This window comes from Rhinatrema bivittatum, chromosome 3, assembly GCF_901001135.1.
Source record: "Rhinatrema bivittatum chromosome 3, aRhiBiv1.1, whole genome shotgun sequence".
NCBI lineage: Eukaryota > Metazoa > Chordata > Amphibia > Gymnophiona > Rhinatrematidae > Rhinatrema > Rhinatrema bivittatum.
This window is the reverse complement of record NC_042617.1, coordinates 567,077,713-567,091,464: the sequence shown is the minus strand read 5'-3', so window position 1 is coordinate 567,091,464 and position 13,752 is coordinate 567,077,713. Positions and strand designations below refer to the sequence as shown.

The 13,752-nt window shown below is 51.0% G+C and overlaps 1 protein-coding gene across 1 annotated transcript; it reads left to right on the top strand.

Annotated features, from left to right (window-relative positions):
• Positions 1–354: 354 nt before the first annotated feature.
• HEY2 (hes related family bHLH transcription factor with YRPW motif 2) lies at positions 355–11,780 on the top strand. The gene is made up of 5 exons (XM_029596534.1): positions 355–504; positions 1,902–1,980; positions 2,079–2,162; positions 5,393–5,474; positions 9,705–11,780. Exons 1-5 carry the CDS (start codon positions 422–424, stop codon positions 10,379–10,381), a joined length of 1,005 nt encoding a protein of 334 aa, XP_029452394.1. The 5' UTR covers positions 355–421; the 3' UTR covers positions 10,382–11,780.
• Positions 11,781–13,752: the final 1,972 nt, after the last annotated feature.

Below are 13,752 nucleotides of genomic sequence, written 5' to 3'. Positions count from 1 at the left end.
ACTCACACACACCCTCCCGGGCCCTGCATGCGCCTCGCCACCTCCCCCTTCCTCAGGTGCTTTCCCACGCTTCCCTGCCCGCCCCTCAGAATGTCTGCCGCGACGCACGTTCCTCGCCCTCCAGCCAATCAACGATCTAAGAGCTCCAGAAGGGGCGGGAACCTCCAACTGCGCCTCTCTCACACCCCTCTCCCGGTGGGCGGGGCGGAGTGCCCAGAACCCGTGAATTAGGACTCGGGTGGGCGTGGTTCTGCCGGAGGTGGGCGTAACCCGGAGGGGGGGGGGGAGGGGATGCTGGCCACTGTGGCCTCTGGCAGGATGTGGGCGGGTTCGGGGGCGTGGCCTCCGCGCTTGAGGCTGGGCGGCGGCGTGGGAAAGGTCTGCAGTGCGGGCTTAGCGCCGCTGCCGCTGCTGCTGCACGATGAAGCGGCCGTGCGAGGACCTGAGTTCCGACAGCGACATGGACGAGACCATAGACGTGGGCAGCGAGAACAACTACTCGGGGTGAGAGCGGGCGTTCGGTGCACACGTGGGGTCCGGGGAGGGAAGGGGGGGCACAGCACTGAGAGGGACGGGCATAAGGGTCGAGGATTCTTCGGGCAACCCGAGGGGGGGTCCATGGAATGGTGGCATCCGATCGGCCCACAGTGGATATCTTGGACCGGACGGAGTTCTTGCAGAGTAGAATGTGAGCGTCTTTTTTTTGTTTTGAAGGAGGCATCTGAACGCCGCAGCCGGAGGGTTTGCGACTTGTCGGCCTTGGGCAGAGTGTGTCTTTGGGAATCTCTGCTGCATCTTCTTTTTGGCTTCGGGGTTTGTCAGAGGCGCAGGCTACCCGGCTTCGGTTCACCTTGCCAGCTGCTGGTGCAGTACGGCGGGCCGGTTAACACCACTCCCGGCCTGCATCTACTACACCCATCCTACCCACACCCCCTTCAAAAAAAAAGGGGCACTGGATATATAGGAGGAAAGACTCCTTGCCGGATAAGTCAGTGGTTTTACATTTCAGAAAGTGACCTCCCTGACCTAGTTGACCGCAGTGCTATGAGAATCTACATTCACAGACTACATTTACTGAATAATGTGTTTTGTCCAAAAATTGCTTAAGGTTGGTTCACACATGTATTTTCCGTCTCCTCAACTTGTGGATTTTGGAGGGAGGGGATTTGGCATCCTTTGCTTGTACCTGACCTGAGTGTTTGAGGCTATGAAATGCTGTGATATTGGAGCCCGTTAGTAAGATTTCAGTTACTGTTTGCAATGATTGCATTCTGTGGAGGAGGAAGGAGTTCGGATTCGCTGATGGCTAAGGACGTTGACGGTGTTCATATTTAAAAGCGTATATATATATATATATATATATATGACTGCTGATTTTTCAAAATTAGCTTTATGATCATATATATATATATTTTTTTTACTGGAAATGAAAACTAAAACAGTTTCAGAAAGTGAAACTAACTTTGGAAAGAGCACATAACCCCCCCCACACAACGCACACACACACACACACACACACACCCCCAAAAGTGAAAGCAATATTTGCGGAGGCTTTTGCTTGTAATATTTTTTTTTGGGGTAGCCAAAAGTTTTCCCTAACACACAAACGGGCATGTGCATGGCGGAGGCGAGGACCTGCGGTGGAAGGGTTCCCCCACCTGTAGTTGCAGCCAAACGGAAAGTTGGCAAGGAGGGGGAGCCCACACAGGAGTGAGCCTGCAGCAGGGGGCGAGAGGGCGAATCGCAGCCCCGGGGTTTTTGCACCAGGCCACGATTATTACTGCTTGACTAAATCTGGGGGTCGAGCCCTGAGCAGTCCTCTCTCTCTCCCACTCTCCACCCCTGAGGTGGCTGTGTGCCGTACCTGAACCTCTCCCCCCCCCCTCTCTCTCCCCCCCCAGGCAGAGCAGCGGCTCTCTGATCAGATCCAGTTCTCCGACCACCAGCTCTCAGATCATGGCCAGGAAGAAGAGACGCGGGGTGAGTGTACCTGCCTTCCCCCCCAGCCTCAGGGAGTGGCTGTGCTCGGTTCCGTTTTCACGGTGTCTTATTTATTTATTTTCTTTTCTTCTTCCCAGATCATAGAGAAGAGGCGCCGGGATCGCATCAATAACAGCCTGTCTGAGCTGCGGCGACTTGTGCCAACCGCCTTTGAAAAACAAGTAAGATTCCCCCCCCCCCCTTCTCTCCCTGCTAAATGGGGCTTCGCTTTTAAACCCATTAAAATAATATTGCATGGTGTCCTTAGCTGGCACGGATCAGGCATTTCCAGAAACAGCTTTGTTGTGGTAAAACGACTGCAGACCTAATCCCTCTGGAAGTGGAAAAAAAGAAAAGAACACGTCTTTTCCATTCTTTTCTTATTTTCTCCCCTTCAGGGTAATGTTTGAGTTGTCTCTGTTCCTTCTAGAAATTCCAGTAGTGGTTTTGTTAAAAGAAACAGAGAAGCAAACAAAAAGAACGAGAGAATAAATACAAACAGAACATTTTGCAGTTTACTTTGTTATAATGAGTTAGTTTCTGTGATTTGGACTGAGGGTCATCTCATTATAAATGTTTTGCATTGAGCTTCTTTGGGAAGTGAATAAAGGGTTGTACAAAGGCACTTACATTAATTTCAAGACTGCATCAACCTATGGGCCTTATAAAGGATTTTGCTACAGGTACAGAATGGCAGGGGATGGGGGTGGCGAATCATTTCTGAATCCTATGGGTCTTACTTATGTTTGGTTATCACACATCACATTTTTAGAAGATTTCAGTTTCCAACCAGCAGGCTGATCAAGATGTAATTAATAAAAGCTAAGCTACCAAAATGAGCTAAACAAACATGCTAAATGGAAACATGTTCCCATGTTATTTGAGTGCATCGGGGCTTAAAGTCTCGTGTAATCACCAAAAAATGTTATTGCCTGCTGGCAGCCCGTGCGCTAAGTATATAAGTGGCTGTCAAAGCAAGGCCCTTTTCATAGGGCATGGCGGTGTGGCGTGACCAGGGCAGTATCAACCGGAGACAAAACGGGCAAGAGACAACGGTTGTTTTGTCCCATTGTGGTGTTCAGTTCATGAAAGCCGCAAAAAAAAAAAAAAAAAACCACACACACACACACACACATTAACCCTCCCTCCGAATCCCACAAAGGCTTTGGGACTCTCCCAGCAGAATGCCGCTCGGTTAGGTCACTCTCCGTGAGACAGCCTGCGCCTGTGGCTGACGAGAGCTGCAGGAAGAGGAGAGACCCACTAGTGCAGTGGTCCCCAACCCTGTCCTGGGGGCCCACCAGCCAGTCGGGTTTTCAAGATATCCATAAAGAATATGCATGAGAGAAAATTTGCATGCACTGCCTCCATAACATGCAAATTTTCTCTCATGCATATTCATTGTGGATATCCTGAAAACCCATCTGGCTGCTGGGCCCCCAGGACAGGGTTGGGGACAACTGCACTAGAGTCACAGATAACACCAGTGTGTGCGCCTGCATGGCCAGAGCAGAGAGACGGCACATAAAGCAAACCCAGAGCTGCTCTGCACCAACGCCTTCAAATGATCGCTTGCCTTATTCCGTTTCTTAAAATTGGAATGCCAGGATTGTGAATGCTGGCGTTTTGTTTTTTTTTTTTTTAAATACTAGAGGTGAATAATAAATCAGTATTTATTTATTTAGTTAGTTGATCACATTTCTTTGTTGCTTTCCAAAGGCGTAACCCAAAGTGCTTTTTAATAAAATACAAGGTTTAACCACAAACCTTGGTACCGAATCTGTGGTAACCGTTATCTAGTTTGACCTGCAAATCCTGGGTACTGCCGGCCTGAGGTTGATGGGAGAGCATGTAATCGCTTCATGTTACCTCCCCCGCACCCTCCTCGTCTTCCCTGAAATATTGCCATCCCATTCGAATTCCAGGGAACTGTGGACGAGACCCTTCCAGCTTGTATATCAGGACCTCCGGTCTGGAATGCAGCACTTCTTTAAAAAAAAAAAAGCGGGTGAGAGAAAGGTGCTGGGCTTTCTGACTGCTAGGGGGGACACTTCTCATGTTACTGGCCCTGTTCTAGGACAGCAGAATTAGCTTGCTTACTCCACATATTAGGTGGCTTCTTTCTTGGCTCTGCCATGTTTTGTTTTTTTTTTGTTTGTTTGTTTTTGCTCTTATTCTTAGGTTTCCTTTTTTGTTCTATGAAATGTTATTTCTTAGATTTTTTTCTTTTTACAGGAAAAGATGTATTCCTTTTTATAAACAGCTCCCCCACCCTCAGGTTGTTTTGTGTCTCGCCTCCTCGGAGTTCTTGCTTCACCCCATATTTTTTTGCTATCCATACGGAATTCTGATCAGGATGTTAGGAAGGGCAGCGCCGCCTGGGAGTTACTCGCGTCCAGAAAGGTGGGAATGGCAGAGCAGGAGGCGCTTTCAACCCCCTTTAAATACCAAGTCCCCGATTGTGATAAGATGCACTGGGCTGGTGGCTGCACAATAGCGCACTTCCATTCGAAGCCCATGTTAGTCAAGGCGTTGGCTTTCACTTCCCTAACGCAGAGAGCTTAACTCTTCTTTGTGCTGAAAAGTTAACTCCTGGTCCGAAGTGGAGTAATGTTTCTGGGGGCTGAGGCTGGAGTTTCTGGTGGCGGGGGTCCTGTACTCGCCATTTACACGCAGAGAACATTATTTGTGCACAGACCATGTTTTGTGCGCATAAAATAGGGTCGTGCGTTCTATTCTTTTTTTTGTGCACTGGATTCCTTTCTGATCTGGCTGGCGCGGTTGTCTACCAGGAAAACTGGCTCTCGCCAGCCCAGATTTTCTCCCTCTTTTTTTCCCTTCAGTTTTCATCCCCTCCCCTCCCCCCCCCCCCCTCGACTCTAAAAATCTGGTGCTCACCAGAGCACTTTTTCCCACTGTCCTCTCTTAATCTTTTCCCTACCCTTCACCATTCCCCAGGGAGCAGTCCTTGAAGACCAGCCCAGATCACCAACACATGCCACACACATGTGCATGACACCCCATGCATGCCAGGAGCATTAAAAATAGCACAGAAAACGTGGACACAAATCACTGAATCCCAGAATCATGCTAGGTGAGGGGCTTCTTTTATTTTTTTGCGAGGAAGAGGGGTGGTTATTGCCCTTATCTTGTGCCTGGTGTACGCCACAGAAATTCAGCAACGAAACATTTGAAAAAAAAACTTTGGATTCAAAACGCACTCAGAACAGAAGACGGGAGAGTCTGGGAGGCAACCGATGACGGAGGGAATGCTGCTGAGAATGTTAAAGATCGCTGTGGGAAATTGAAACCATCGGCCTAGAATGAATGCCCCCATTTGGAAGGGCAGCAGACGAGAGCCTGTGGTCCTTGCGGGACTGTTAACAGTTTTTATGCCTTTTTTGTCTCACAGGGATCTGCCAAATTAGAAAAAGCAGAAATACTGCAAATGACAGTGGATCATCTGAAGATGCTCCAGGCCACAGGAGGCAAAGGTAAGATGTACGATCTCTCTCTCTCTCTCTCTTTCTCTTTTAATACCAGAGAGAGAGAGATCTCAGCAGACAGGCCTCCGACAAGCTGTGCTAGGCAGTGCCAGATTAAAGGAGTGGAAATCCATGCTAATGGCAGGATTGAACTCGTGGGAAAGAAGCACTGGGACAAAAGAAGCACTTGACCCTGTGCTTGTGTTTGCTTTTATAACACTGTGGGAGTGAGGGCTTCATGTGCTGACAGCCCAGGCTGCAGATTTGTTTGGGGTTTCCAGTTTCCAGCACAAGAGAGAGAGCAGAGAGCCCTGAGAGCAATGCAGGGAGACAAAACAAACAGACAAACATAAACAGGAGGGCTTGGGATGGGAGGGGGACAGGCTGCCTGTATGCGGCAGAAAAGCCAGCATCCTGTCTCAGCCCAAGGAAGGGGAGCCAGGAGAGCCTGCGGCTCGTGTGTTTCCTCTGTTCTTAAAGCAGCGGGGACTCCCATTGGCTGCAATATTTGCGCTCGGCCGGAGAGGAGGAGGTTACCTGGCCCTTTTTCTATTTAGGGTACAAAAAACCCGCAGCCACGTAAGAAGAGCCGCAGACCGAGAACAGAGTTGAGGGCGAGCTGCCGGCAGTTCCATGGCTCCTCCCTCTGGCTTTTGCTCCCCCAGTGGGACGTCGTGCTGAGGGGGCCACCGCTTTCGGGTGTGGTTTTTGGAGCAGCAGCTCTTCGGCGGCCTGGAACGTGGCCCATCCCAGAGCAGGAGCTGGACCCTGGGAAAGGCGCGTGGGCTGCGGGCTTGCTCCAGGATTCGGCTTTCGGTCTCATTCCTCTTTGAGTTTTTCTCCGCTTCCTGGCCACCCGGATGAAAGCCGAAGCACGGCAGAATCTTCCCGCTGAGTCTGCTCTGCAACTAATAGACAGCTTGCAACGCGCAGAAGAAGGCACAGTGTGTGCGCATTGCTTTAGAGGGAGCCTGGTTGCTAGTTAAAATCCACCCATTGGGATCCCCCCCTCTGTATGCTTCTGAATTGTATTTATTCTGTGAGGGATTGTTGGTGCTTAAGCCTTTTGAAAAGCCCTGGGTGCTGCTGTGCCGCTCCTAATCGGAGCACCTCCCCTCAACCAACAGGCAAGCCTGAGACGTTAAGCAGGGCACAAACAGCTTAAATAAAAAGGGGACGGGAGCGCGATAAGAGATGCAGACAGACCAGTTGGGAGGTGGTACCACAGATCAGCATGCAGAGCCATGTGGAAAACCTTGGATAAAAGGTGATAAGCAAGCTCAACATGGTGCCCAGCCACTCTTAAGTGACGCCCAGCCTCAGCCACAGCCCATCCAGCCCTTTCAATGTATGCTAGCACTCGCCCTTATAACGAAACATTGACACTTTTCACAGACCCCCTAAAGCTGCTTCTATCTTCTCTACATGAGGCTGTTCCTGCATTCATGAGAGTTAATGCAGTCTCCAACCAAACCTGCAGGCCGACGCCATGCCGTGCGCTCAGGCTAGCGCCCAGGTTAACCCATGGTTGGATGTGCGTTTTGGACACGCGTCCATAACCCCTTATGCAATAAGGGGATTATTAGCGCGTCCAAAATCAGCGAGTAGCTAATAGCGCTCGTCACATGTAGATGCCATATTGATGAGGCTGTTAGCTGTCACCCCCTTGTGTAAAAAAATAAGTGTGCCTCCGATGCGCACACTTTTACTCTCAAAAAATTAACGCCGGCCCCGGAGCTGGTGTTAAGTCTTGAGGAGCCCCAAAAGTTAACAGGAAAGCAGAAAACTCTGCTTTTCCATAGTTCCTCTGACTTAATATTATGGCGATATTAAGTCGGAGTAACGTAAAAAAAAAATTAATAATAAAAAAAGTCGTGTGGGCAGTCAGGCTAGGAAAATGCACGCTCAATTAACGAGCGTCCTCCGTGTTTCCTCACCCATGCACAGCCCCTTCTCCTGGGCACCCGATCCCATGGATGCACTGGGGACGCACACTTTATCTTCAGCATGTCCTTTTTAGTGTGACGGCTCATTTGCCCATCGCATCGAGTGCCCAGCAGAGGTGATTGTGCGCGCATTAAAAAAAAAAAAAGTGCGTCCAGTTTGGACGTGCGTCTTTAGCATGTCTGTGTTGCATCAGCCTGCTGGAGAGCAAGCAGTGAGATCGGTTTCCAGCCAACCCTATGGGCAGAGAGAAACTCTCCACGTAACCAGGCTTGGTTAGCCCTGGACACTGGCAAATAAGTGCTTGGCTTTTAGACCAAAAAAAAGTGAGGAAGTGTAATAAATTTTATATTAAGGCAAAATCCAGAGGAGATCTAGGAGTAAGACTCAAAAGAGAAATCAAGAGAGCCAGAAAAGGACAGGCAGGTTGATGCATTGTGGAATCTATTAGCACTGGTCACCTAAGGATAAAAGAGGAAACACTATTATGAGTGTAAAATTAAACCCTGTTCCAACGTCAGGTTGTAAATGGTAGATGAGCGATGATGAGTTGCATGAAGCAGGAGCCAGGTAATACACATACCTGGATTAGTCTGCTCATGGCGAAGGAACAGAGGGTGGGATTCCAGTGCTTCCTTAACCTGGCCTGGTGACCCTGCAACACATTATGTATAAGAGATCTTTGCCCAGCATCGCCTCCGTCGTGTGTTAACTGATCTCCTGCATATTTGGAGTGGATATGCTGAAAACCCGACTTGCTGTGGAATCAGTAGGAGAGGCTAGGGAGTTACTGCCCTAGCTCCTTCCAGTCAGCTCAGACCAGCGGCCGTCTCAGTTTTGCTGAGAGGAGTGCCTTCCGTAAAAAGGAGGTGCTTAAGCCCCCGACTTGGTGCTGTACAACCCCACACAGTGTCTCTTTCTGGACCCAGTTTGGCCGCATTGTGGACGCTGATGGAGAACTCTGGCTTTGCCAGTTGGGTCAAAGTTTCGGCCGTCACGTAATGATGACAGCTGTTGGCCGGACTCCGGGGGGGGGGCCATGCACCAGGTTCCAGAGGGAGCGACGCTGTGGCCCCTGGCTAAGAACCAGCATGGCCGGACTAGGTGGGGGAGGGGTCCTGTACAGTAGGGGGGAAATCCCCGGGTAGTTGGAAGTGAAGGCTTATGTTGTCCTAGGCAGGGTAACAGCAGGTTTGCTCAGAGGGAGCAGGAGGAAATGCCAGAGCCACGGGGTGGGGTGGAAATTAGAACGCGTAGGCCAGAGCGAGGTGAACCTTGAAGTGGGAGCTGAAGGTTGGGAGATAGCATCCATAGCCTCGCTGTAAGGCCTGGTGTTTTGGCTTCCCAAACTGGTTTTCGAGCAAGGGCTCCCGCTGTCTTGGCTGACATCCTGGAAACAGCAGTGCCGGCCTTTAAATACTGCGGGAGGGAGAGAGAGAGTGTGTGCGAGTTGGTAATGCTTAAGCGGCCTTCCTGCACGAGCTGTCCCGGGAGCAGTGAGCTGTGCGTGGGCCGGGAGCCACGGCTGCCAGAGAAAGGAGCTTGCAATCCAGAGGCAGCGGTTCCTCTCTCTCAGGAAGCAGCCTCCCGGCGCTATTGGTAACAAAAGGAGCTGCTGTGGGCCAGCTCTGCAGGTTAAGAGTTGCCTTACAACACAGCATTGCCACCCCCCCACCCCCACCAAAGCAGGAGGCACGGCACGACAAGCTGTTTCCAGTTTGCTGCTAAGTAACCCAGCGTGGCAGGAGAGCTTTAGAAATTCACTAAGCAGATGATACTCAAGTAGAGGGTGGTTCTTTCTTTTTTCTTTTTTTTTCGTATTCAGTCTCCCCGAACTGTCAAAGCAGAGATCTGAAAAGGCTTTTCTTGTAAATGTCAACGCAGGGACGGAGGCAGAGGATATTACCCGGGGCGCTTTCATCTTCCGGGCCATTCCCCCCCCCCTGCCTGCGTACGTGCGTTAGAGGGCAGGGCGGCTCCGCTTGCCCGTTATCATGGGAGGAAAAATAAAAAGCTGGCCAGAGAGCTTCAACGCATGAGGAGAAGTAGCGCTACGCTCCCTGGGTCTTGCAGAGCTGAAAGGGGAGGGGGGAGGTGTGTGGGTCTTAATTTGCACGCGGGTGGCATTGAATTCCCAAGGAGAAGCCCCGCCCCCCTGCTCAGCTGCATTGAGGCAAAGGAAGGACCCAGCCCACGCTGTGTTCTGCTTACAGGGTGCACGCCGGTTTCCAGAAACCGTGACTTATCTCTTTCTCTCTCTCCCCCCCCCCCCCCCCCCCCCCCCCCCCGCTACAGGATATTTCGATGCCCACACCTTGGCGATGGACTTCCTGAGCATCGGTTTCCGGGAGTGCCTGACGGAGGTGGCCAGGTACCTGAGCTCGGTGGAAGGCCTGGATTCCTCGGACCCCCTGCGGGTGCGCCTCGTCTCCCACCTCAGCACCTGCGCCTCTCAGCGGGAAGCCGTGGCCATGACGTCCTCGCTGGCCCACCCTCCCCACTCGCTGCACCCCCAGCACTGGACGGCCGCCTTCCACCACCTGCCCGCCGCCCTGCTGCAGCAGAGCGGACTGGTCTCGCCCGAAACCACCCCCTGCAGACTCTCCGTGGCCTCGGAGGCGCCGCCGGCGCACGCGTCCGCCCTGCTCACCGCCACCTTCGCCCACGCTGACTCGGCTCTCCGGGCGCCCTCTGCCGGCGGCGGCGTGGCCCCCTGCGTGCCTCCGCTCTCCACCTCCCTGCTGTCGCTCTCCGCCACCGTGCACGCCGCTGCCACCGCTGCTCAGAGCTTCCCGTTGACCCTGACCGGCGCCTTTCCCGTGCTGCCGCCGGCCGCGGTGATGGCGGCCTCGGCCACGGCAGCCCTCAGCCCGCAGCTTGCCGTGTCGGCAGCTTCCAGTCCGCGGCAGGGCAGCGGCACTGGGAGCGGCAAACCATACCGGCCCTGGGGGACTGAAGTGGGAGCTTTCTAGGTCCGGGGTTTTTTACGCATTCAGAGCGGCCTTGTGCTTCTCACAGCAGGGACTGAGCACGCTCTTACCTCCAACACCAGGAAAAAGATCCGCGTCCACCCAATTGTGGCCTTAATAGCAGCCAGGACGTGGCGTGGGAGAAGCAATGCCTCTTTCAGTTTGGATTCTCCAATGTGGACGCGTGATACTGTGGACACTAGCAGATCCCAGATTCGACTCTCTGCACCAGCATTAGCCTTACCGTTACGCAGAAGTTCACCCAGATGCAGACGTTGACGGAAGCTCTCTTATGCAACTGACTGTTCACGAAGAAGTGACTTCTTGAGGCTGAACCCACAATGCAATGTAAAATGCTGCAGTTCTGCCATTGCCTGCCCAGAACACCTCCTCTCTGCTCGCAAGGAGCAGGCATATGAGTACGAGAGAGAGAGAGAAAATCCTAGTCTGGGCTCCTCCTGTAGGACACCTTCTATCCCTCCCCGCCCCCAGCCCCAAGGAAAAGCAGAACATCAGAACGAGAGGGCAGCTGGGTTTATCCATAACGGCTCCTTGGGGAAAGCGGTCAGGCTGAGACCCCTGTGTGTTTGGTTTACCTGCAGAAGCCTGGTGTCTGTGCACAGGATTGCTAAGTGCTGGCACTCGTCCCATTGGTGCTTGGATTAAGAAACATCCATCGGTGGGCAGATGTGTCTCTCTCTCTCTCGGGGCTTTCAAATCCTGGCTCTTGCTTTTCCCTGCGGGTCTTCGGCTGCCGGTGGGCCCCGCTTCCTTCCAGCCACCAGAGGCCGGGTGAGCCGCGAGATTTCCAGCCGATCTTCGTTGCGTTTGGGACGGTTCTGTCAGCTGCCTGCGTTGGAAGTTTGCACTCTTTTTGCACTCATCATTGGCTCACGGTGGCGGGGGGGGGGGGGGTGGACTTGATTTACCTGGATTTTCAAAGCTCGACCTGGAACACAGAAGCGCTGGTGAGCGGTTGCCCCCCACTCCTTTGTGACACAAGTTTGCTCTCAAACCAAAAATGAATGTAGTAAATGGACCCCATTGCCCAGACCTTGCTTCCCTTCCCCTCTGCGGCACGTGAATGGAAACTGCGTGAGGTTTTGGGAGGAAGAGTGCGGGGTTGTTTTGTGCTTGGGGGAGGGGGGGTGTTTTTACATGAAGACACAGCATGTATTATGCACTCAATTTTCTCTGCTGTGTGGAGAAAGCAATAAATCATAGGAGAATGTTAAACATTATGCAAACTGCCATAACCTTAAATATGTGTTTTAAAAATACTGTGCATAGGCCCCCCCCCCCCCCCCCCCCAGTTTCTCCCTGTGTGCATTATTACTACTTCGTAACCTTTTCTATGCAAAAGTCTTTTACATATCACTAATTAAAGGAAGTTCCTTTGTGACTATGCTTCTCTTTCTTTGGGTGATGAGTGGCTGTTGCAGTGGGGATCTAAGTCGCCTTTTGGGGGGGGGGGCGAGAAGATCCCAGTAGGCTGCTGTGCAGCATCAATCCTCCTTTCTCTGTAGGGCCAAGACTCGAGGCCACCGGCGCTGGACAGAGCATCTGGAACTGGAATACGAACGCAGCATTGCTCTCAGGCCTGGAGCTCGTCATGCTAAAAGCATGGGAGGCTGTAGCTGCAGCTCTCGTCTCCTCTGGGGGGCGCTATTACACACAGTTGGGCATTCTTTAGGTGTTTGAAACGGGCTCAGTGTTTCGGGGATGAGTCGGCTTTTATTTTGGATGGCGAGGCTTGGGAATCCAGGCAGTCAGAGGGCTGATTTCAACACAACTCTGAAACTTGTGTGAGCAGTGGCACCAGCTGTGCACCTTTCATAAATATTCAAAGCTCAGGCCAGCAAACCCTTTTTGTTTACTGGACACACGTGTGGCTGGCTTCCCGGAGTGAAACTCCGGCGGGGCGTTTGGTGAAAGCGGTTCCACGCTGGGAAAACCCGTCACAAATGCGTTAAGCCGGTCCAATAAACAGATATTTTGTACAACTTGCTGGCTGGTCTTTATTTCTACCTACCACTCCCTAAAACTGGGATTAGCATGAGCAAGTGACTGAGGTTGATCCACAAATTGCGGTTTGCTCGCTGCCTGGCAGAGTAAAGCTGGTCAGTGTGCCCATACATGTGAATCAGCTGCTACGTTTAGACGCTCTGGTGCTACTGGAGTTGAACAGTAGGGCCTAGGGTCTGCTCTGGCTTCCAGAGCTAGGGCACAGTGTGCCTATTCCTCCAGGGGGTACGGGGTGGTGCAGGCAATGCCTCCACTTTCCTGTCCGTTGGAGGTCATGACAATGCGACTCGCTTTTCTGGCCTTATAGCAGGGCCACTTCCAGGTGGTCTGTCCTAGCCGTCTTTCAGGTGTCTAGCTCATTTTTTTTCTCATCGTTCTCAGCAAAGCCCAGAATTCGCATTGACTGGAACTTTTAGAGAAGGGAAATGTTTTGCTTCCGTAAATAAAGAGGATAGATAGGTTTTTAAATTCAACAGTAGCACTTTCTTGTTAAAATAAATTGGGGCCTTTGCTACCGTGACTTCTAAAACTAGGATCACGCTTCTAACGTTTGAGATGAAATTCTTCGACATGCTTGTATTATAATTTAACCAAAGCCCCAGGAGAGAACGCTGTAGAAAAGGAATGTCAAATTCTGCTCTCTGATGGTCACCACTGGGCCTGGTTTGAAGGAGAGCCAAGTATGAGCTGCTGCTGCTTGCAAATACAGGTCATGAATATTTATAGTGGATGTCCTCAAACCAAGACCTGTGGGTAGTCCTGGAGTGTCAGAGTTTGACATCTTTCCACTGGAACTTTGTAAATAGGTCACCAGGTGTCCCGGTGACCAGGGTCAAACAGGTCCCAAGGAGCTCACTGGTCGACACTCGGGATCTTTGCAGGGCACAAGCTGACTTGGAAAGCTGTACTGGCTACAAATTATCGGAGGGTGGATCCCACTGCTCAAACATTGGATCACCTTCTCATGACTTTTGCATTTCTGTGCTCTGCCCCATTTTATATTTAATTTAATTCCAACAAATTCTGCCTTGTAAGCAACTCATTTCTATTTTCTTTTAAAGTGGCAGTAGCAAACTCTCTTATTTCTATTTTTTTTTTTTTTAAATTACATTCTTTACTATTTCAGATTTGGACAGAATTTCTTTAAAACAAATAGGGCTTCTTGGTTTCAGTTTTTATTTTGTTTATCCTAGGAATTTCAATATTACAACAAAAGTTAAGTCAGTTCAGAAATGACTGTTATAAAACACAGGAAAAAAAAATCTATGAAAAAGTAATTTCTCCACTGAATTTTTTTTTTATTTGGTGTAACATTGAAACTCCCAGGAAAAATAAAATAACCGAAAACG